General features: G+C 39.4%; 1 protein-coding gene across 6 annotated transcripts in view; it reads right to left on the bottom strand.

Moving 5' to 3' along the window:
* Nucleotides 1-23967, bottom strand: part of MACROD2 (mono-ADP ribosylhydrolase 2) — an 856447-nt gene that overhangs the window by 670073 nt on the left and 162407 nt on the right. For all 6 annotated transcript variants that reach the window (XM_064709456.1, XM_064709457.1, XM_064709458.1 and 3 more), the window contains one exon: nt 1969-1998. In XM_064709456.1, coding sequence (XP_064565526.1) covers nt 1969-1998 — 30 coding nt within the window. The remainder of the gene's footprint in view (nt 1-1968; nt 1999-23967) is intronic.

Here is a 23967-nt window from a genome sequence, read left to right as displayed (position 1 = left end):
TCCAAAACCTAGAGTGCTTTGGCAATGAAACTCAGGATTTTCATTCAGAAAATTTGGAAACCCCAAGCCAGTGTGCTCTGAGGACATCAGCTGCCCTACCCATGGGTGGAAGATGGCACCTCCTCACATGCAACCCCTCAGCCTTAGGCAGTCACCTTCTAAGCCCTAAAACTGACAGATTTGGGTTTTTTCCTGTACCACATGCAAGAGGGTACGGGGCTATCCTTCCACCAGAGATGAAAGGATCTGGGATTGAGGTTCTGGCCATGGGGGCTGCAGCAGCTTGTACCCAGAGGAACTCACTGTGTGCCCAAACCCAACCTCCCACAGCAGCTTCCCCATAACCCCAAAGGCACTGAGTTCTTAAAATGGCAGTAAAAGCCCCAAAGGATGTCAGGGCAGGAGTAGGGAGGGAGGGATGGGAAGCATCACCTTGGGCTGCCATCATCTCAGCCTGCCATGAGGGGAGAGAACATCTTTTTAATTGCCACTTTTAACACAAAATACATGGAAAACCCTAATTTGACCCACAGCACAGGCTCATCCCATCTGCTGCTGAGGGAGAGCCACATTATCAAGGGCCACACTGAACAGACATCAACTTCTCAAGTACAGTCCAGCTGAATAAATAACATGGAAAGTTAATAGCCAAATCCTTTCAGCAGCAGCAGTGCTCTGGGAACCTGATTAGAATTTGAACATTTGCATTGATTTATATTTTTTTTTCAATGTTACCAGCTGGGAGCAAGTGCTGGAGGGGAGGTGCAGGAACAGCTCTGCAGAAACAGGAACAGCTAGCGAAGGATTACCTCCTAAAGGATTATCTTTTAAACAAAGAAAAATTTGGTATACTGCAAACAACTAACTCAAATCAAAAGAAACAGATTAATCCAACAGGATTAACAGGTAAGGCTGCCCTGTACTTTAATGTCCAAACACACGGCTGAGGAACGTGAATGGTTTTATTTAGATGATTTTATTTAGTTGTCAAGCACCTTTTCCTAGTCTAAAATAAGAGCTGCCTGTTCAGTTAAAACAAAAGCTTTGACAACTTAGCCTGCAGCCTCACAAGCAACAGAGATCTCCTGTCTTTTTACAGAGCCCTCTCCATTACCCTTACATATGTAATCTCTGATCACAGAGTTTTTTTAACTCCCACCAGGAAGGAGCATTAGTTGCTGCCTGTATTGCTCCTGCGCTGGGAAATTTCCAGAACTGAGCTCTCTCACTTCCATCTGGGTGGCAGGGGGAGTCACTGAAACTGAGATGAAGCTCTTTATGGGTTCATCTAATCTGAATTTTACCACTCATGTAGATTTTACAGCCACAGTACTACAGAAATACCAAAAGGAAAAGAGCATCAATCTACTAAAATAAACCAGCATCCATGTATTTGGAAGCAATACCATGATATCTACTTGAGCATCCCTGCCTTAGCAGTAAACACATTAGTAGCATCTCTGACTTGCACCAAAGATTTGTATTGAAATCTACTTGATTATTCTGACAAGCAGAGTAAGGTGAGCAACCAAGTTTAAACCATAACAATATTAAAAAAATGTACAAAGATAAAGCCACACTCATTTACTATAATTACATTTCACTGTATTTTAATATTTCCACGTATCTGTTAAAATAGTTTATTAATCACACATTTGAGATTCCCCTGGAGTAAATTAAAAAGCCTAAATACTTAAAAACACAACACAGCATAAGGCAGTTCAGTAGTTCCTTCATGTTTGCCAGCCCTTACTCTGACCCAGAGTTGAAACCAAATTCAGCAGCAGTTGCAAACCTTACCTCTTGATGATAGGCAAGATTATGGACTTTAGTGCATTTTCCCATCTAATAAATTTATATTTCCAACTTCTGAACTTATATTCTTTTATAACCAACTAAGCTCTGCATTGATCCAACATATATTTCATGTTTGTTTAAAAGTGAATTAAGCATTATGCAAAGACTCACCTCCTCCACCTCCAAGAAGGCTGGAATTAGCTGTAAGAAAAACAAAAAGGGAATTATTAGCATTGAGCTTGCTAAATATACACGGAACCAAAATAGAAGATGTTTCACAGGAGATTGTCCATTGTTTCAGTAACTTCGCTACTCTTCCCTTACCCGAAAACACTTAATGCAGAAACAATCACTTATTGTAAATTGCAATCACAATCTTTACCTTTGCAGTATCTTGGAAAATGCAAGCTAATAAATAAAACAATAATACAATTACTAAAGCTAATGCATTGAATAGGTTATGAAATTACAATCCTGCATTTTTAATTCTATAAACCGTATTCCTTTGTGATTACCAAATTAATTTAAAATTTCCATTGTAGAGAAACTTAAATAGACTTTGATGCAACTTCTGATTATCTCCCCTTGTTTTCTATGCCATGGGACCTTTGGGGATGATGATGATGAGAAATCCTGGTTCCATTGATGTAAAAGGGTTTCTGCAATTGAGCTGGGATTTCCCTCAGCAGGCTTAATTGACTCAGCACTGTAACCATCCAGCTACCCAGGCCAGAACTTGATAAATCACTTATGAAAAGCAATTTTCAGAGCATGGTGATACAAGATGGTCCTTCAAATTAAGCTAGCACAATTGGAGTCATGCCAAATATTTTCCTTTCAGTGCCTAGGCAGAAACAGAAGGAATGCCTAAGCTTCTAAACCTGTCCTTTAGATGTGTGGGAAACAAATCCTTGTTGTATCAGAATATATTTAAAACAAAGAGAGACACACAGCTATTTCTGATGAGTAAAGAACAGATAGCTCACTCCATGACCTGCTCCAGGACAAGGGTATATAACAAGATACACAGAATAAATCAGGTATTTTCTATATGTTATTGTTTACGTCATTTTCCTCTGTCTCTTCAATAGAAGCCTGTAAAAGGCAAATTCCCTGCTGTTAGGTTTTTTCATCACTTCCTTGAGATTTTTACATAAAATTGATAATTATCATTGTTTTCTTCTTTATCAGATATTCGACAAACACCTTGGACTTAACATCCATTTTCAGCTCAAACATTTGCAGCCAGCTTTCCCTAACACTGCAGTAAAACTGCCTTCACCAGAAAGCCAGATTTTCCATCACAGCCAAGATCCATGCTCAAAAATCTCTCTACATTACTCAAGAGGTACTTCTACATTAGTCAAAATGCAATGTTCTTTAAAGAAAAAAAAAATGCAGTTTAATATCCAGCATAGCTGACCATATCAAATCAAAGCAAACCAAGTTATTTACTCATCCTAGGATTAACTGTCCTACTGTCACTAAGGAATCATTGAAACCCATGACCTAAAGAGATGTTCTCATGCTTTTTCCTCATCCAAGTCTGGTTCTAGTACCCCAGAACATTAGATAAAGGAAAATGGGACCAAAAAAAAAACCTTTTTTCTGAAACAAAGTAATTTGGAGCCATTTTCAAAGAAGTGCTGGTTTGAAGACACAGAAAGGTTGGAGCAACAGGCACAAAATGGAAAACTTGAAAAAACAACAAAATTATCTCTAAGTGATAATTGATGAACATCTCTTGCCTATCCTCTCTAAAGTGCTAGCAGAGAGCAAATACTGCCATGAACATATTGCCTTTGACAAAGACCTAATGATGGTAATAATAAATGTGTGCAGACATGTTGCAAAGAATGTCAATCTTGCTATATTTACCTAATTCTTGCCCTGACTGAAATTCACTATTAAACAAAGAAACAAATAAAACCAGCCTCACATATTTCTACAGCTGCTTCTGAAGACCTCCTGTAACACGTAACATCACTTTCCCTGCAGTAAGAAGTACTTATCTGCTATAGAAATCAGGAGAGTTCTTATCAGAAGAAACTAAAAGGAACAAAGTGTCACCTACTGCCTGCTATTCCAGCTTATTTTTTTTGGCACTGCAGAATACACCTACAATTAAACTATTCTAATCCTTACATGAGTCACGTTCTAAGATTTCAGTTATTATGTTCAAGAGACTTGAGACACACAGCTAAAACTTGTTCCCAAAGTTTCCACTGCTAAAAAAGTTTCTTTGGATACCCAGCCAACATCCCCATTGCAAATTTTCCTTCAATGGCTTCTCAGAGAATTATGTTTCTCTCATTAAGTTCTCCTGACAATGTTCATCTTGCCAATATTTTCCAAAAACTTCTTAATAACATATAATGTAAGTCAGCACCACACACTTCTCTATAGAAACAGTAAAAACAGTTCAAATGGGGTTTTGGCTGCAATGCATCTTCTACAGCTATTGAAATTCCAGTAATAATTCACAAGGACTCTTTAATTTTGCTTGCATAATAGAAGCAAAATCAAACCATCTCCCTGTGATTCCAGCAAAGAACAAGACTGACTTATATTTACTAGTTTCTTTTCTAGAAAGATGTGTCAAAAAGCAAGAACTTTTATTTTCAGATTTTTTCAGATGCTTCCTGAAAGGTTCAAAACAGCACACATTTCTTTCCATATTTGGGAAAATCTTACCACTACAGAAGTAATTTGTCACTTAGCACCTAATGAATCTTCTCCCACACAGAGGTCAGCACAGCCCCATGGCTGCAATCACACCATATGATGTTGGAGCAAGCACGGCCTCTCCTCTCAGTCCCTCTGTGTTTATCTGCAGCTGCATTTTGTCCATCAGAGCTCTCAAACCATCAAGTCCTGGAAAACCCTTTGGAAGCTGCTCCTGCTGTAGAGGTTCAACTATGGGCAGCTGTATGAGCAACCAGCAGAAGGTGCCAGGAAGTTTTCAACCTCCGAACTTGACAGAGCCCAAACTGCCCCACAGGTTACACTGTGGCAACTCCTCTCAGTTAGGGCATGCCCAGCCTTGGCTAGAACACCTTGATGTCACCATGTGCCCTGAAAAGCTCTGGATGGATTTCCCATCCTGGCAGGGTTCCTGGTTGGACTGCACAGGGCCCTGAGCAACCTGATTGAGGGGAAGGTGTCACTCCAGAATACCTGGCCACAGCAGGACGGCTGGAATTGGATGATCTTTAAGGTCCCTCCCAAGTCAAACCACTCCATGACTCTATGATTTTACAACTGCAGATGGTAAATCCATCTTGGCTAACCCCTTGTTCTTATTTCTCTTGTCCAGAGCTACACAAGATTCTCAAGTCACAGGAGACTTGGGGTGAGAGGAAACAGGAAGATTAAATTGGTACCAAGTTACCAAGGCAAAGAAAAATAAAAGAAAGCAAAGATGGGCTCCAAATAAATGTGCATAAAGGATTTTTGCACCTCATTTCATTTCCCATATCACCCTTTCAAAGTGACCTGCCCAACCTCTCTGAAATTGCCTCCTTAAAAACTAGAGTCCACAACAGATTCCTGAGCATTAACTCTGAAAACCTACTCACAATAGAAACTTGAAATATTATTTTAATATATACACAGAGTGGTCAGGCAGACAGCAGACTGCTGTGCCAGACTGAAATACAACACACATTGATAGAGCCCCATCCAAAACATCATTGGTGATGGCCCTAAAGAGGCAGCAGAGGTGAGAGTTCGTCTAATTTTAAATATTTTTACCTACACCAGTAACAGAAGCTTCAATTTCTTCAAACAAGTAAAAAAAAGAGCACCATATCTGGAGATCAGTTCCTGTGGCGTCCCTTAAATAGTGGCTTCATAAGGACACAAATTACAGCTCTAGAGATACTGTGCATCACCATTGCTTTAAAAGGAGACTTGAATGCTGCATTCTGAGAGACAGAGCTCATCTTCACGGTCTGTCTCAGTACAGTGAGCAGAAACACACCTAGAAGTGTTAAGATGGCTTTCAGCCCTTTGAGTCTGGGTTTCTTTTTAATAGGGACATTAGAACTATTAGCAGAAAAAGTGTTTCTACAAAGTTTAGTCTCATCCCTAAGAAAAAGGCCACTCTAAAAAAAAAACACTTCAACAAAAAAAACCAGTATCTAATCACTAAGGATAACAATTTAGCCCTTAATGAGATGTTTATAGCCCCAGATTCAAGCAGAAATTCAGTATTTCAAGTTACTTAAAACCTCAATGGACTAGATAAGCATGCTTTTTAAAAGCACCAGGACCCCCTGCTAAAGAAACCCAGAACATTTGTATGCTGTACCCTGAGAATTCAACTCTTGCTTTAAAAAACAAAATTCTTTCCAAAAAACTAGTGTGGAGACAGAAGGGGAAAAAAAAGAAAAGAAAACAAAAAACCTGGAGGGAAAGAATTTAAAGCAAGCTTAGTTGCTTATGATGGAATACCCATAACAAAAGCTCAGGTTACTAAAATGTACAAACCTTAACAAAGAATATAGCAGCAAATTCAACAAATAAGAACTGGACATCAGTGGTTTAAACCTCAACATTCTTAAAGAGTTATGTAGTGTCAGGTCTCCAATTGTTGGCATAGGTGCTTGGCACCAATCTGACTGTCACCATTTAGGTTTATCACCTTACTGTAAAACTTCCATACCTCCTCTCTGTGAGTTCCCACAGGCAGCTTCTCACACAGTGACTCCTTTTCTCTTCCTTCTCCATGGCCAGCTGACTCCTTCCTGCCCCTGGCGTGACCACCTTGCTCTTACTGCTCTTCACAGCCCAGCCAACAAACCCCAACTCTCCAGCCCTCCTCTCCACCAGCTAACCCACTCCTAGCAGCCATCCTTACTGGACACAGCTGTGCCCTGTTAAGGGCAGGGCTGGTCCTGCTCTTTGGTAATTAGCACAGGTGCAACTGCTCAGGGGTGAGATTGCCTTCAGCACTACCTCTGTTCTCCTACAATCCATCCTCTGACAATGTTCTATCACTTTCCAGCAGTTTTTTGACTGAATAAGCAGATCAGAAATCCTGGTGTGGTGTTAATATTTTCCTCACTGTTCTCTTCACAACATCATTCTTACCAAACAGTAAGGTTATTTGAAATTTTGAGGAAAGCAATTGAATGCTGAAGAAGTTCACCTCAAACAAAACCGAAAATCTTCCTGCACTGCTAGCCAGAACATACAAACAATGAAGGAGGATGTATGGATGGGTAGGTTGAACAGGCAATTACAGGCACAGAATTATTTCTTCTGCTGTCAGTTCTGAGGAATTTAGAGAATAGAAAAGATGTGAATAGCAATTTTTGTGATCTCTCTGGAGATAACACACTTTTAGCTTTGTTAACAACACGACTGAATAACTGTTTACTTTTAGTTGGCACATACTCATCTGACAACAATTTAAGAACATAAATTCTTCTGGGAGCATGTCTTTGTCAAGTATTAATGGCACTAGTAACTTAAATTGACATCTATGTCATGCAGCCATGCATCTGTCAGTATAATAAAAATATAACTCTAAAAGATTAGTTGATATTGTCTGACTTTGGCAGCAGATGTTTGAGCTTATTTTGATGTAAAAAAGATTGAATATTTTTGTCAATACTTTCTAATTGTGAAATTTATTCAAGGAGACAACTTTATAACTGGCAGTATTGTAGGATGCAAGACATTCTATTGCCTCAGACACCATTTTTATTCATCAATAAAACATCATAAGAGGCAGCTGGTGAGCAGAGTAACAGTAATTTATGGAATGGAAGCTACATTTCTTCTACATGTTTTGTGAGACATCCTTACCTGTCACTGCATTTCGTTTCATCTTCTCTCAAGAAACCAGAGAGAACAAAGAGGAGTGAGATAACAGCTGCACCTTGTACATCCAAACATTTTCAGTGAGAGATGTGTTTGGCTGCCTTAAAGTAAAAAGCTTCAGGCTCAAAGATCATGAAGTCATTTTGGAGCAGGTACAGTAAATAGAACACAGTCACCACTCTGTTTAAAATGTTTCCCTGCATATAACGCCACAGCAGTCAGGAGAGGTAAAATAACATTAAAACAACAGACTGGGCCAGATTGGCAAAGTTATGTTAGTGGCTAATGATGCAAAGCAGAGACTACTGGAAATCAGAAAACCACTAGGCCTAAGTGGCCAAGAAAGATCGACTTAAAACACTTTAGTGGCCAAATAAGATTGACTTAAAACACATAACCATACCCAAGAAAGAGCTCCAGAACATGGGTGGAACAATTTACAGAAGATTTCTACAAGCAAGTTGCTCCTCTCCAGGCTTACTTTTAATGTGTGATCAAGAGCACATCATACTCTCAATACGCACTCAAAAGACTTTAGCTTCATTCCTAAAAAATCGCCTTTTCTCCCTATAAAACTTCTCTGTAAATAGACACAAACATTTACCCAGTCTCATTTTATTCATAATAGGAAGTACCAACTTCAAGCTTTCTTTCTAAAAAGCCAAGATCCCTAGAAGTATGACCAAACAATTCAGCTCATGAAGTTTCCATCATCTTTGTTTTAGCAAAACAGATGATGTGGGATACTAAAGAAGGAATTGAGTTTTCCATGTCTTACCTTTTTTGTAGATATGGAAACTGCACAGTAGAAGTTAAAGATTAAAAAAACCCCAAAACTAATGGAAGATTTCGGGTTTTTTATTTGGAACCAATAAAATGGCTTTGTGGCTCACTTGTCACAACTGTGATATTCTCTTCCCCACTCACAAATTCTCTACAGAGAACAGAATTTTTTAAACTAAGGTTTGCTATCTTTGCAAATAAAGCAGTCATTGTCTCTAATTTCAAGCTTGTAAAAGGTATGTCAGAGGTAGATTAAGGGAAAAAAATAATCAGCATACTAGTAAGTACTCTGGAGTTGATCCTGTCAAGGAAATTGCCTTCACAACATTCTGAATTCAATAAGGAAACAATAACTGTCATAAGGTCTCAGTTATTTTTCTTCTTCTAATACATTACCAACTCAATATATGATATGCATTTATGCAAGAAGGTTATTTTTAAAAGTTATATATTACATCCATTAAGCTTAATCAGCCATATGCAAAGCATCTCTGAAATCTGATATGATGAATAAAAAAAGCCACCAAATGCACCTAAGACCCATGGCAGGTAAGGCAGCAGACAGCAGCATGGGACAGAAATGAGCACGCAGCTATCAGGATAACATCTTCAACTTGGCCTAATTGGAGGCATAACTTCAAAGCAGAGGGAGCAGAATGAAGGTTTTTTACCATACAGTGAAATACAGTAATTGCTTTAATGCAGGGTGAAAGAAAATTAACAGAAATTGAAGTTCACTAATACATCCTGAGAAAAATCCATGAGAGAAGGTGTTTGGCCCAGAGTACTTCCTAAATGCTGCTGTATAAACTTCCATGTGGATTGAAAGTTAGGCTGCAGCTTTAAAAGAAGCCTAAACTTTGCAGTAGCCTGAGGACTCCACCAAAATTGCTTCTTGGTGGGAAAGTCAGACAACCACAACAAAAAAATGTAACTTAAAAGAATATCCCAAAAACCAAATGAACTTGTTTTTTAAGAATGGTCCCAAACACAACTACACAAAGCACTTCCAGGTGAGATTTTTGCAAAAACAGCAGTTCACACTGTCCTACCAATGAAACTCATACTTCTTATAACCCATCCAGTGGTATTAACTTCAGCTGGACAGGACCATCTATTTCAAAAGAAAAGAAAGACAGTGATGAAGAAGGAGGAGGTTTCCTGCCAGTGCCTCAAGAAGGACAGTTAGAAGAACCTGTTTGATGAGGCTGATGTCATCCCTGGAGGGAGAAGACGACAGATGTGTTGAATCAGAGCCTGCAGTTTGCAGGGAAGGAGTCAGAAAAGGCTAAAAGGGGCTGGTCAGCACACAAGGACCCATGGCCATGTTTTGTGTGTGCCCCTTCACAGAAACCATGCTCACTTTCCCCTCATTCCTCTCATTTCAGGAAACATCAGAAAAGCACAAACCAGGAACAATTTCATTCTAAAACAGGGTGATAAATTGTCACATGCACTACAAGTTGATAAAGGGAAAGAGATTAATTAAGATTTGATCCATTTTGTGCATCAGTTTGTGATTTGCTCAGCCACTTAAATGTTGCCTTCTAGATCATTAAGGTATTTAACAATCTAGCTGAGCTGAAATGTAAAGCAACAGGAACTTCCTTCAGCACAGAATAATGAGGACAAAAATATTCAGGTCTACTAAAACCCATTCTTCATTACACAGTTTAGGCCATCTGTGTGGTTTGTAAATGCAACATTAAAGGGAATCAAAGTGCTGCAGTATATAATTAATCCATTTAAGTAGAATCATTATCAATATTTAAAAGCCTATGCAAAAGAAAGTAAGACGTGGTCCAAGGTTCTACTAGCACAATTAGGAAAACAGTTTTGGTAGTAATTGTTGCAAAATAATTAGTGAAATTTATAAAACTCAGGCATCTTTCCAGTATCCCAAAGGAACTAGAATATGTTATCTGGAAAACAGGACCAAAAAAAAAATATCAGACTGAAGTTCTTCAAGCTTTTGTTGCTTTTGTCTTTTCAAAATTACAGCCAGCTCTGAACCTACCAAAGTCTACCTGTATCTTATGACCTTTTTCTTCTATTTTTAAAACATAGCTATGGTACTTATGGTGTAGCTATATAAAAATGAAACTAGGTTTCATTTCAATATTTTGCTACAGAAAACTGCCTAATATTTAACTTCTCCAAGGAAAATGTCAGACTGCAAAAAGCTGCATTAAAACAACAGTTACCCTCTGAAAATGAAAACAAAAGGCAAGAAAAACTAATGTATTTCAGTCCTGAAACATTAATATTCAACATTCAGGCTTCAAATCAATTTTAAAAACCCTAATTTGTTATGAAATCAAAGACCACTGCAGGAAAGAAGCTACCTGGGGCCTTGTCCTGCCATTTCCCCATGGGGCTACCAGCAGGAAGAGTTTCCCTGTGGTGCAGGCACATCCCACTCTGCCCCTGTTTTATTCCCAGGCAAGCCAAGCAAGGGTGGTCATGGCTCCAGCTGCAGGGAGACCTCACTGGGTGTATTTTCAAGTCAAAGTAGCACATGTCCACACCACTGGTTTTTCTTAGGGTAGTAACACTCATGAACAATCCATTAAAAAAAAAAAAAAAAAAAAAAAAAAGGCACACCTGATGTCCTACAAAACAGAAACAGCCCTGGTGTTTTGGTTTGGTATGGTTTGGGTTTTTTCAGCTACACAGACAAGACTTTACTTGCAACTTTTGCCTCCAAGTTAGAGGAAGGCAAGCTGTTATTGCACTGTTTTTGCAAGAGCAGCCTGGAAGGAAGATTTTGACAGTGAATTACAAGCTCCTGCAAGCTACTAGCGCAGACTTGTAGGAGCTGAAGAGCCTGCAAAGCACTGAAGCTGACTTTAAAATGTGTCCAGCTGGGTGAGTGTAACATGCTCGGCACATGATCATGTTGCATCACCTCTCTAATGATCCTTTCTTTATATAGCCTGAAATTAGAAGCAGCTCCTACTGTGGTCTGTGGGAGCCACATTACAGAAGAAACAGAGGATCTGGTTATGTATTTTGAAGTTGTGGGGGTGCTGTTTTCAAACATAGGCCCAAACTGTTCCTATAGGGCTAAATATTTGTATAACAACAGTCATGTGTTCCTTTGTAAGGGAAAGTGGAACTTAATAACCTCAGTATTTCAGTCCAACCAGAAATAATGCATTATGGTAAAATATGGACTGGACATCATGCACTGCCTCTAATAATACCGTCCCAAATATTTCTTTATCCTGCTGTCAAATATACTATCCATACTTTTTCTTAACTGTCTGTTTCAAAAAGCTATAGCCTAAAAAAAATCTGGAGAAGACCATAAAAGACAGTAAGAATAAAGTGTAGCCATCAACTTACTCTATCAGAGACATCAGAAACTTCCCCTTTTATGATAAAAGTAAGTCAGCTTAGTCAGATCGATCATCCTCTCCATTTTACTGCTCTTGGAACGTACAGTCCATGACACATCTTAAAATGGAGAAACATAAACTAAAGTTTGAAAAAAAATACTGCTATTTTCACATTCCCTGAAAACTCCAAAAACTCTATTCAGGAACTTGAAAGAAAAGGAAGATCACAAATAATCAAAATGATGGGAAAGCCTGAAGATATTTTCAAAGGCATGACAGAGCCAAGAGCCCAGATGAAATCCCTGGCAATGACAGATTTTAGATTGTGTGGGACAATTCTTTGTTCCTGTCAGCTTGGGGAGGGTTTCTAATCTTTCCTAGCTGCAGATGCTCACGGTTTGTGATTTATCCCAACCACCACCAGCTCGAGCTGTGCTGTGTGGTTACTTCCCTAGCAAACACTGCCCTGCACCCCATTTCCCTGGCCATCCCCTGTGTGCCTGCCCCTTGTGCCTGAGGAATAAAGCAATGAGCTGATTTGTTAAACTCTTAAGATCCCTCTTTAACACTATGATTACAGGCACTTCTTAAAGATAAGGCAGATTAAAGCTATTATCCAAAAATTTGCAGTAAACAGGCAACATTGTTATAAGGTTGCACATTCCAGCAGAAGCAGCATTAAGGCTCTGATGAAAATTTTACTGAGGTTATGCTGGACAAGGAGCTTCATTTTCTGTGAAGCACAACAGGAGGGCAGGATGTTGCACTGTCAATGCTGATAATGCCATGCAGACAGAAAAATAATCATCAAGCTGCAACTCCTAATCAATAACTTCATCATATAGGCATCAGTGGGTCATCCTTAGAATTTCATGTCCTTGCTTCCTGCTTATGCCACTGGTCAATTTAGATATGGAAATGTTGCCTGTATCAAGCAGGACACATGCCACCTTGTCATGTAGGGTGATTCCCAGTTAGGCAACATATTTCCATGCTCTGGATGAGCCAGGACTTCTGGATGCACAACACGTGTGGAAGATGGATCTCCCTCCAGAGCTGATGATGACAGGCAGGCACTGTCCGGTGGCAGTGTGGGACATCTGTGTTTCGTGAACCCCAGACAGATGGTATAAATTCACCCTCTGGTGGCTGAGATGTTTGTGGTTAATTTACCACCATCACCACAAGCACTTCCACCACAAATCCTTTCAGCCATAGCCTCTACCCAAAACCACAAGAATTGCTCATACTTGCTATTTTTGCTATTTTTTTTCCATTGCTTCTAGTCACAGTGTGCCCACTAATTCAAGAGTAATATCAGCACATAAAACAAGTAATAGAACACATCTGCCCTTTGCCTGGGCCACAACTCAATCAGAAGCTATTTTGTACAGCCTACAAAGTATTCTCACTGAGAGTTTCAATAAAAAGGACTGTGGCTTGTGAATCAGAGCTTAGGACTGAGAACAAGAAAGAAAAATCCTACAAACAATTTCTACAGATAAATAAACCAAAGATAAATTGGGGAAAGCTGATTAGTCACTTCAAAGTATGCTGCTCCTTTTTTGTGCTGTTACTGAGCATTTTTAAAGTGCTGCTTAAATAAGGACTTCTATGTTTTTGGTTTACCAATCTCTCTGTTAGCCAAAAAGGAAGACAAATACATGTAGCTCAAAAACTCTGCTGGATGAACATTGGTTCAAAAACCACACTGGTCTAAGCTGAATCCTTTTTCTCCAAAATGCTGCAATATATACAGTCCATCTAGAGCAACTTTCCAATGCCTTGCAGTCAATGAGATGATATTTTAATGAGTTATTTTTCCTTCTATACTTTACCTCGAGGAAAAATAAAGATCTTAAGAAGCTCCAAGCTTTCACATAGACCATCTGAATCCAGGATTAGTATGTAACTCCCAGTGGTCTATTCCACGTCTAGGAAATATAAACAAGGATGCTATAATCTAATCTGTGCAGAGCAAACACTTCATTTCACTATTCTAATACTGCTAGAGTGATTTATGAGGCAGCTGAGTAATTCTGAAAAATGTACTAAGAAAACAAAGGCAAAATTAGGCAAAGTACAAACATTGTTTATATGAATACAGAGACCAGTAATGTCAAAGGATATCACAGGCATCTTATGCTACACATAAGCACATCTGTGAGGCAGGTAAAGTATGTTTTTATAGCTGTTCAGAAAAGAAAATTATGAATCATCTTTTATAGCTCTATATAAAATTACTTTTCTAGTGGCAATTAATAGAGAGAGGCCCCAGAACAGCAGTCACATGCTCTAACCATCAGGGAGAAATAAATTATACGACAATAAAACCCCACAAACTTTAGTGAATATGGAGAATTCTGTTTTCCCTTGAAAAGCAGCCACATCAATCCCACACTGTATATGCACATCAGCAAAGAGATGGCTCAGTGGAGCTGGAGAGGATCTGCTGTGCCCAAACTATCAGGCAGGGAGACTGCAGTTCAAAGCCCACATGACCAAATACCCAGCACAAGTTCATGGTCATTGTTTGCAGGAAAATAAGTCCTCTTAATTTATCTCATATAATGCTGATATCATTCCTACCAATATGTATAAAACCCCCCAACAACCCCAAAATGTTACCAGAGTATTTTAGAGGCAGCAAAATCCACAGTGATCTGGCTGGAATAAGGGACTGCACTGGAGCATGGCTCTGCTCTTCCCCCAAAGTCTCAGGCAGTCTTTTCTTTATACTTAAAACAAATTAAATCTACTGCAATTAATGATTATAGTTTTTCCTTCAATCAGCCCATACTCCTCTAGGAAATTAACTTAGCTATTAAAAGCCTAAAGGCTGGAAAGGAACCTAGTTAGATGAGTTTTACCTCCTCTGTATTGCCTGTGTAATCAAATGCAGTTTCCCCACCAGTTTAATTCTAATCAGTTTAATTACTGAAAATTACAATGAAAAAAAACCCCTTAATTCTTACACGAGAACAAAGGAGAAAAGCTACACTTGGTAGCAGAAGAGAACTGGGTGACTTTGAGACTGCACATGAGGGAGAGGAAATGACCAAAAATAAAGACAAATTCCAATATTCCTTAGACAACAACTATCAGACTGAGGAGGTGGAAATAGCAAGCTACAAGCCAAGAATAAAACTCAGCACAGACTACTTCCAAGATGTGAAGTTGTGGGGAGAGTTTATTACTTCAATATTGCAACACCTTGATTATACAGGACTTGTCTGGATCCACTGAATGTTAATCTGTATTTCCTACTCAGGCTTTTGGCCCTATATAAAAGTCTTTTTGCTGTAATATAAAAATGGTGAGATGAAAGGTGTCTTAAGCAAGTCTTGTGGACACACATGGTGCTACATAGATACATTTAGAGAGAAAGTACATTTCCTTCACTTGATTTCCCCAGAAAAGGTATTTCTTACTGCTATGAAACTCTGCATTTAAAAAGAAATTATTTCAAGGCATGTTTCTCTTATCTCTTGCTACAAAAAAAACCACCATTCCAATCAGAGCAATGAAAGGCAATATAATGCCTTTATTTCTTCTGAAATACCCAAAACATAAACCAAATCCATTCTTACATTGTAACTATTTCCCATTTCTTATTTTTCCTTTTGTCCATAATGGCTTTGCTGTCTACTTCACAATTCTAAGGACCTCAATCAAGACCACTTTAAATCTTGTCTATCCAGATGATTAATCCCAGTAATCTCATTTAAACTGCTAGTTTACATTCTACTAATACTGCACAGCCATCTAATCTGTGCAAGGAAGGGGTAGGAGCAGGCTGGTGACTCTTACTAGAAGGCATTGCAATCCCTGTGCAAGCAGAACTGACATAAATCAAGGACTAGTGCTAGTAAAACAGATAGTGGCATTTTAAAGTCTAAAACACTGGAACAAGTTATTTTATTTTTGCTGAATTCACCAATCAGCCAGCCTTGCATTTTGCCATGTGCACTGCAGAAAAGAGAAATTCTGCCTCACCACAAAAAATGCAATCCTTCTCCAAAAAGGAAACTTGTTAAATCCAAGGCAAGTTTTTAACTAATTATGTGCATAATCTTTTACTAATGGAGACTGAGGGGAGCCAGAGGGTAGATAAAATACCACAGAAGTATTCACAAGCATCCTGGAATATGCTCAGAAACATGGAAAGGTGAACTATACAGACCTTACCAACAGGGAAGCCATGCATGTTCCTAGAGAAATATGTCATGTCTCTTATAAAAAGGCCACGTTGCTGCGAGACAGCAGATGTGCTTTTCACAAAGCCCCCTTCTGTGCCAAGATGTCTGTAGCCATGAAGTCTTTAAAAAGTCCCTTAGTTTGTAAAGATGTGCAGAAAGCAGCAGTATCTCTCTGAGCAAACACACACCCAGCCTTTGTCTGAGCCCCTCCTGGAGGGGTCATTTAATCAAGGTTGAGATAGGAACTCCTAGGCTGGAGAAACCCCATACTTATGTTAAATGCAAGTCACTTATTCACCACTTTTGTTCAAAAATGTCTGGCCTTGAACATTTTAAAGGTTGTAAGGGGATCAAGTATATCTAAAAGAACAATAAATCTCAATCAAAGTTCAAACCAAGTTCTAAACTTAGATAAGGTGTCTGCACATATCCTTATGCACTCCCAATTGTTATCCCAATCACCTGAGAGGGTATTTCACAAAACCCTTTCCCAAGTTTTTCCTAGGCTTTCTTCTCTTAGAAGATGGGGAAAGCTGCAGAGAAATACCTTGAAATTCCTGAAGGTTCTGACTTTTGAAGCACTCTTTTAAACATGCAGTGAATAAAATGGGGAAAGCACTTCAATATTCCAAAAGCACGGATCTACTAGCAGCAGCTCCTGACTAGCTGATGGCTATTTTCTGCCCCATTCATGATAAAATTTGGTTTTCCTCTGCAAAATCAGCAATTAGGAAACAGAGGAAGAAAAGAGGAACAGAGGAGAAATAAAAAGCAAGCAAAAACACAACACGTAAAAACAAAACAAAACTAAAGAAACAAACAAGCAAAAAAACCCTGAAACCACACACACCAAAAAAAAAAACAAAACAAAAAAACCCCAAAAACTTAAAAAAAAACCAACAAGAAACAACCACAAGAAAGCACACAAAGGCAAGACCATAAAGTAAGATTTGCAAAAACTCTGTCTCCTTTTTTTCTCTCAGAAGATACACCAATGTAGCTATACTTTAAATTCACATTATTCATTTTAAGTACACCTTTAAAGAGCTATGGTTATAAAAGCTGCAACAGGTCCTACAAGGAACAGCACAAAAATCAGCTGTGAAAGGGACACTTCAGCGTGGGGAAACAAACTTTCCTGTAACAAACTGACCAAGACTCCACACAAACTGCATCCCACATGGCAGGACCAGACAACTGCTAAAAAGGCAACTGCATGATGTGTTCCGCCATTACTTGCTAAAAATTAATCTTTAAAGGAATATAATTGTATTTGCTTGAGGCACATAAGATAGTTCTTTAAAATGAAGAAAAAGCAGCTGAATTGGAATTGAAACAGTCCATGTTAATTTACAGGATATTAACATCAACTCTATCACTGCCATTTCACTGAAGCTGAGATCTGAAGTGTTTAATGTCTGGCGCACAAAACAGACTTTCATAAAGACAAATTCACCTACTGGTGGGTCCAAAGTATCCTTGAGAAGAATAAATGCACTTAACCTGCATTTCCTAGAGGAAATGCATTCTAGAGGATGCAGAAATGCATTCTAGAGGATGTGCTTTTGGATATCTGAGTCCCCTTCACGTAACCTACAAAGCTCCCATAGGCTCCAGCCAAAGCTCAGAGCTGCATGGAAAGCTCTCATGCCACAATTGCCACAAGGGTCACCACCAACTAAACAGCCAGGCTTAAAAAGATTAAATTCCCTAATCTGAGAAATGCCATTGAAGCAGAAGACCAGATAAGTCCTAAGCACAGTTTCAAAAAACAAATCTTGCAGCTCAGCAATTCCACTTTTTACGGCAAGGGATGTTACAACAGCTCCAGAGTGAATTCATATTTAAATAGAACTAAGTCCCCTCTTGCATCCTCCAAAACATCCATCACTGTAACTTCAGCCTTTTCATAATTTAAATGAATAATCTTCAGCGCCTAAGTACATCTTTAGTCTGTTTTGACAGACAAAATTAATACCTCCTGCAGTTACTGTTGGAAAGTACCAGAAGGCCCAGTGATCAGATGCTTTGACCTCCAACCTCCAGCCAGTTATTCATGCTGTCAGCCGACTTCTGCAAGTCTCTGTCCCCTGCACCCTGGCCAGGAGCAGCCCAGCCCAGCAGCCTCGCTACAAGAGAGAACTGTAGGGCTGTTATTGAGGAGAAAAAAGTTCTGTGTATCTTTATGTCAAAGATGGGTTGTTTGGGTGTTTTGCTTATTTATTTAGGGGGAGTTTGTGTGATTCCTGGGGTTGTCCTGTGCAGGGCCAGCAGCTGAACTTGGATGATCTTTGTGGGTCCCTTCCAACTCAGAATATTCTATGATTCTATGCATTCTAGTTGTACTAGTTAATTTTAATCTATGCATCATTTTTGTCTTGGAACTTTTGACCTATACTGAGCCCTGAGATCGACTGAAAGGTAAAAAAAACCAGACAACCCAGAAAAGGCTCAGTTCTCTGCTTTCCCAAGTTTATCTGACTCCCCAGTCACACACCACTTTTCTAGCCAGTAAAAGAAAATGAGTGCAGTAAGAGCAGTAATATTTTGATACTGTCGCCATGGTATAAAAGTATTATTCCATACAGGAACTTTCACTATGCTTGTTGTCAAAATCATATTCAACAGGTGAAGGCACAGTACAAGCATGGGAAGTATCAGACCCTGCCAGCTGGCAGCCTTGAGCCTTGGTAAAGACCCAGCCAGTCATATGGGCGTGGCCAAATTCCAAATATGGTCATGTGGGTGGGGCTATGCCCAAATAAGGAAATGGGGTCATGTGGACAAATGCCAAATATGGTCAGGTGGGTGTGGTCAAAATGCCAAACATGGTCATGTGGACATGGCCAAATTCAAAATATGGTCATGTGGGCCAGGCTATGCCCAAATAAGGAAATGGGGTGTGGCCAAACTCCTAATATGGTCGTGTGGGTGGGGCTGTGCCCAAATAAGGAAATGTGGGTGGGACTGAATTCCAAATATGGTTATGTGGACAGAGCTAAGACCAAATAAGGAAATGCTCTAGGAAACAGGGCATTAGGCAGGTTAGCAGAACGGTTATGGAAAAGCATTAAATGCTTTAAATGTAGTGAATTCACATGTGAAAGAATTTGGTTTAAAAAAATGCAGTGAGAAAGGATGACATGCTCCACTTTAACACATTGTTTAAAAAACTCACCAGAAGGAACAAAACCCCTGAGAAAAGATGCAAGACCTTGTTTATTCATGGAATATCTTAAAGTCTGAGAACTATAAGAAAACTTGCTGCATCCCAAGGAAATATTTTTTTTAAAAAATAGCATCTTTCAATTTGTTACACAAGAAATACTTTGAAAATTTACTCAGCTGCAGTTAAAAAATCTGTAACTATAAATTCTGTATAGTATCATCTACTTATTAAAGTCATCAAACTGAAAAAATATTAATTTCTTTTGGTGAAAAAGAAAATTATTAAAACATACAGTAGCTTTAAAAACTTGCAGGAACACATATTTTTCCTCTGATATTCCTTTTTTCTTTCTTTCATTTTATTCTTTTTATAAATGGCTGTATAGGTATCTCCAGAACATCGGGTTGAGATACTTTCATTACTATTCAACTGCCTAATGATTTCACTTTCCATGATTTACACTTGGAAGAATGTAATAGCAAATATATGTAATGACAAAAAATGTTTGCTAAACCAGCCGAGTGCAACTAATGCTGCTGAAACCACACGGGCAGAAAGCAAATGGGGAATTGGTAAATGACAGTGTTTGGAAGATTAGATTTCACAGGATGTTCACAAATAATAATTTACCATAATGTGCTGCTCTCCTTGGTTCCCCAGGTAGCCATCAGTCTTCCTAGAAAGCAAGCTGGATGCAGCCACTGAACTTCCCATCCTGCAAAGCAAACTCTCTTTTTCCACTGGCTGTAGGAGAGACCCAGTCAGCTTTAGACCCACAGGCTTACAGCACTCTCACCATGCACATTCAGGGCTGCAAATCTGCATTCTGGAGAAGATTAAGAGACAGCTGGGAGCAATTTTCAAAATCTTAAAGCATAAGAGGCCCTAGCGGTGTGGGAGCAGATCAGCATGCTCACTGTGGTAGGATACAGTGAAACAACATGGAAGGGAAGCCCAGGCTCTCACCCCCAGTAACACACACACACACACAAATCCAGTGCTGGAGCTGCAGTGAGTCCTTGGCAGAAGCACACAGCAGGTACAGCAGGAGGATTCCAGCACCTGGCAGATACTGTCACAAGTGGAAATGCATCAGAGACCAGCTCCAACCAGGTCTGCCCCCACTTGCACAAGTTAAAGTCAGCTTGTATGAACATAAAGTAAGCAGCTGTACTTTCACATTGCTCATGGGATCTTTCTGTCCTGAGACTCCAGCGAGGGATTGTCTTCTACAGCCATTTCACCCTTCCATGACTACAGTTATGCTTAAATAAAGACAGCTGCCAAAAAAACTACAGGCTGTAGTATTTCATTGACAGCAACCCTTTGGGAACTGCTACTTCTGAGCAAAGAAATAATCTTGAGCCCAAATGAGGCACTGTTATCAGGGGCAATAAGCACTATTTGTCCAAGATTTTCTACCAGAGACAAAGATGTTGTCTCCACAGTTTTCTTTCATCTTGTCTCAGCTCTCATGTCTCTGATATCCCACTCATGGTTTCCCTCCCCCTTGATCTAATCCCTACATTTCTCCCTTCTCCAAGGCTGCACATTATGACATTTTCTCACAACCACATCATCTCCAGGTACTTCTCCTCTCTTTGGTTCCTCTCTCAGCTGCTTTCTACCTCTCCAGGTTTGTGTTACCCAACCAGTTTATTTTTCTACACCCCTCAGCCCCCCCTCACTGCTCTCCTGAGCTGCCCTGTGCCCATTTGCTATCCAGCTTTCCACTGTGAGATGACATTTTGCCTTTCGGTTTCAGCGCATGCAGTTCCAGTAAACGGATTAAAGGGACTTAACTCAGAAAGAAGGCAAATATGTAAACAAGCAGCTATGAGATATAAATACCTAACACAGGTTTCATTCAAGCAGCATGCATGTCTGAGAGAGCAACCCTTTTTTTTAATTGCCCCAATAAATATTGCCTGAAACTTCCCTTATTTTCTGTCTTTCAGGGTCATCCTTCAATAAAGACACCTCAAAACACTCCAGGGTAAGTCAAGAAAAAAACTCCAATTCAAATTAATTTACCAGGTCTTTCTCTTGACAGGGAATGCAGCTGCTAACTGGAAAACCTTATCTGATAGCCTGGGAGTTAAAAGATCACAGGAGACTAGGAAGTAGCTGATCGAAGAATAGCCATTATCTTTTCCTATGCATTATGGTAATTTTTTTCAATCAAAATCAAAGCTCTTAAGAATATTTTACTGGACACCATATTGATTGTTTAAAATTTGTTCTGTGGAGTCTTATAAATGTTATAAATGGCAATATAATGATGAAACTGCAAACAGAGATGTGTTGTGGAATCATACTATTATTGAAAAACAAGTTTATAAGACATAAATGGATATAGATATATATATTCTTAAGATCAGATATTAAGGCATTGTTCAACAGCAACTCAGATGTATAAGCAAAAAGTTTCACTTACCAAGACTCCTCAGAAATATTGAATTATTAAACAAACAACCTAAACTGGATATTGAATACCAAGCATTACCACAATGTGGAAAAACCCCTTGCTTCCCTTGAGACTGGACAATTTAATCAGCCTACAGGAAAGAAATACTGGAAAAGTTAAATTTAATGCTCAGTGAGTACTATTTTAACCTTCCTGTTTCAGCAAGATTTAAGATTTGTCTCAGAAGAGTTATCTCTTCTCAAATTAACTTTACCCTCCCCATCCTTTCTTCTACTTATTCATGCAATTAACAACAAATAAAGCAGCAAAATCCATATCGAAATTCCATTTCCACTGTAGTATGTCAAACAACAGCCCTCCTCTTGCCATTAACTGGAAACTAACTTTTAGATTAAAGCCCCAAGTTTTTCTATTTATGACCATTTGTCTTGATTTTTCCCCTATATTTTCATGATGGAATGCCTATGGCAACTTCTAGGTTCTAGCCACAGAACAGTGACAGTAGATAGTCCAGAATTAACGATGGAATTGGAGGCTTTACTACATAAATTAACCTGCCAGTGTCCTGCCACCTGATCTACAGGAACTCCTCGGGGTGAAGTTGAGCTCTGTAACTCTGTGCAGTTCAGATTTTAAGTGATGTTTAAACCAGAAGCTTAACACTGTAATACATCATCTGGAAAGCAGAGACCGAGCAGTTATATGTGAAAAATAATTCCATCTAACACTCCTTAAATAGGAAGGTAAAGCAAATGCACAGCATTTAACAGTGCAGATCAAACCCTGCAGAAAACAGCATGAGCACAGTTTAGCTCCAGGAAGGAATATGGTCTCTTCAGCCACTCTAAACTACCTCCAAATGCCACAGCAGATCTTGTGTGTGGATGTCAGCAGACCTTGGATACTCACAGGCCCACAAGCTCTTCTGAAGTAAAACACGAGCAGGTCTTACTAAAAGGAGCTTACAAATTGTGATTTTGGGAGGAGCACTCTGCCTTGAAATGGAAGTGCTCAGGAGGCTCAGTTCAAATGCACCAAAGTAGTTTTATTTCACGTGGGTGGACATAAAACAGCTATTTTCTCCACAGTGGGGAGAATAAAGATATTTTCCCCTTATTTGTTCAGAAATAAAATTGTTGGGATACTCTCCACAAAATGCCACTTGTGAGGAAAACGAGACAGATTGGGAACAGCTTACACAAAGTGGAAAATTCGGCATTTTGACACGTGGCACGACTCTGAGCGCAGCTTTCCTGCTGCTGACAGCAAGTCACGGAGCATCGTGCGCTAACTCCTGCTTTCCACAGTAGTGTCAGCCCTCACCGACCAACCACGGCACCATGGACAGTACAGAAATCATAGTTACAGAGCACTTGGCTTGTTTTCTCTGTGTTCTGTAGGATTTTGCAGGCCTGAGTCATTCCTTTATAAAGTTTAGTCCTTCCTCAGCACTATCCTCTAATGGTAATTATTCCCTCGATAGGGTTTGTGTGCTACCCTTCAGGATGTGGAAAAGGTGATCAGAGCATCTCAAAACTGAAAAGACAAAATATTGGCAAACTCACTTATCCTGTTTTCTCCTTAATTTAAATAATTTTACATAGCAAAACACGGCACTCCCAAGTACCCTGGCGTCTGATACACCAGCAATGCTCAAAGCCATAAAGAGCCATAATGAGGAACAATCCACGCATAAAATGTTATCAGTGAAAGGTTCACCCAACCTTCAGCTCTACCTGCACCAAAAAGCACCAGGTTTAGTCAAATCTACAGAACAATTGATTTCACTTGAGTTCCAGGACTGCTGGGGGGAAAAAAAAACTTTAAAAGTTCAACTGCACTTATTTTTGTTGTTGTTGTTCCTGATTTACAGCATTGAACGAGGAAAACCTTTGGAGTACTTGAAGCACACCATCACTGCCCGTTTAACAAAACAAAAAGATGCCACTTGCATCTGGCAAAAGCAAAGGTTAAATAAGAGAGAAGAAACAGCAAAGCATTAACTTAACACAGTGCTTTACACAGAAAACCGCAGACAACAGAAAACATTAGCTGGGTGAATTCCTGGCTGATAATAAAAAATATTGACTCCCAAAAAGCAGGACTTGAAAGGCTATGAATTTCTAAACCACTGCCTCTGAGAGGCTTAGAAGGTCAAGGACCATTTCTCCTGGTACTACCACAACAGCCTCATCCTTGTCAATGGAAAACCTGCTGGCTGACTGGTGAGCCTAAGGAAGAGATGCTCAGGCTAGGTCCAGTTTTCCAGAAAGAAAAAATACTGTGGACAAAAATAGGGGTTTTGGTGGTTTTGTTGGGTTTCTCTATTTAGATGGAGATACAGTGAAGGCACATCTCTTTGTGTTGCTTAACCAAAGAACAATCCTATGGTAATATCCTCCCAGACAATTCCAAAAGGAA

The sequence above is a fragment of the Zonotrichia leucophrys genome, chromosome 3 (genome assembly GCF_028769735.1).
Source record: "Zonotrichia leucophrys gambelii isolate GWCS_2022_RI chromosome 3, RI_Zleu_2.0, whole genome shotgun sequence".
In the NCBI taxonomy this organism is placed as follows: domain Eukaryota; kingdom Metazoa; phylum Chordata; class Aves; order Passeriformes; family Passerellidae; genus Zonotrichia; species Zonotrichia leucophrys.
This window is presented reverse-complemented; position numbering and strand designations above follow the sequence as displayed.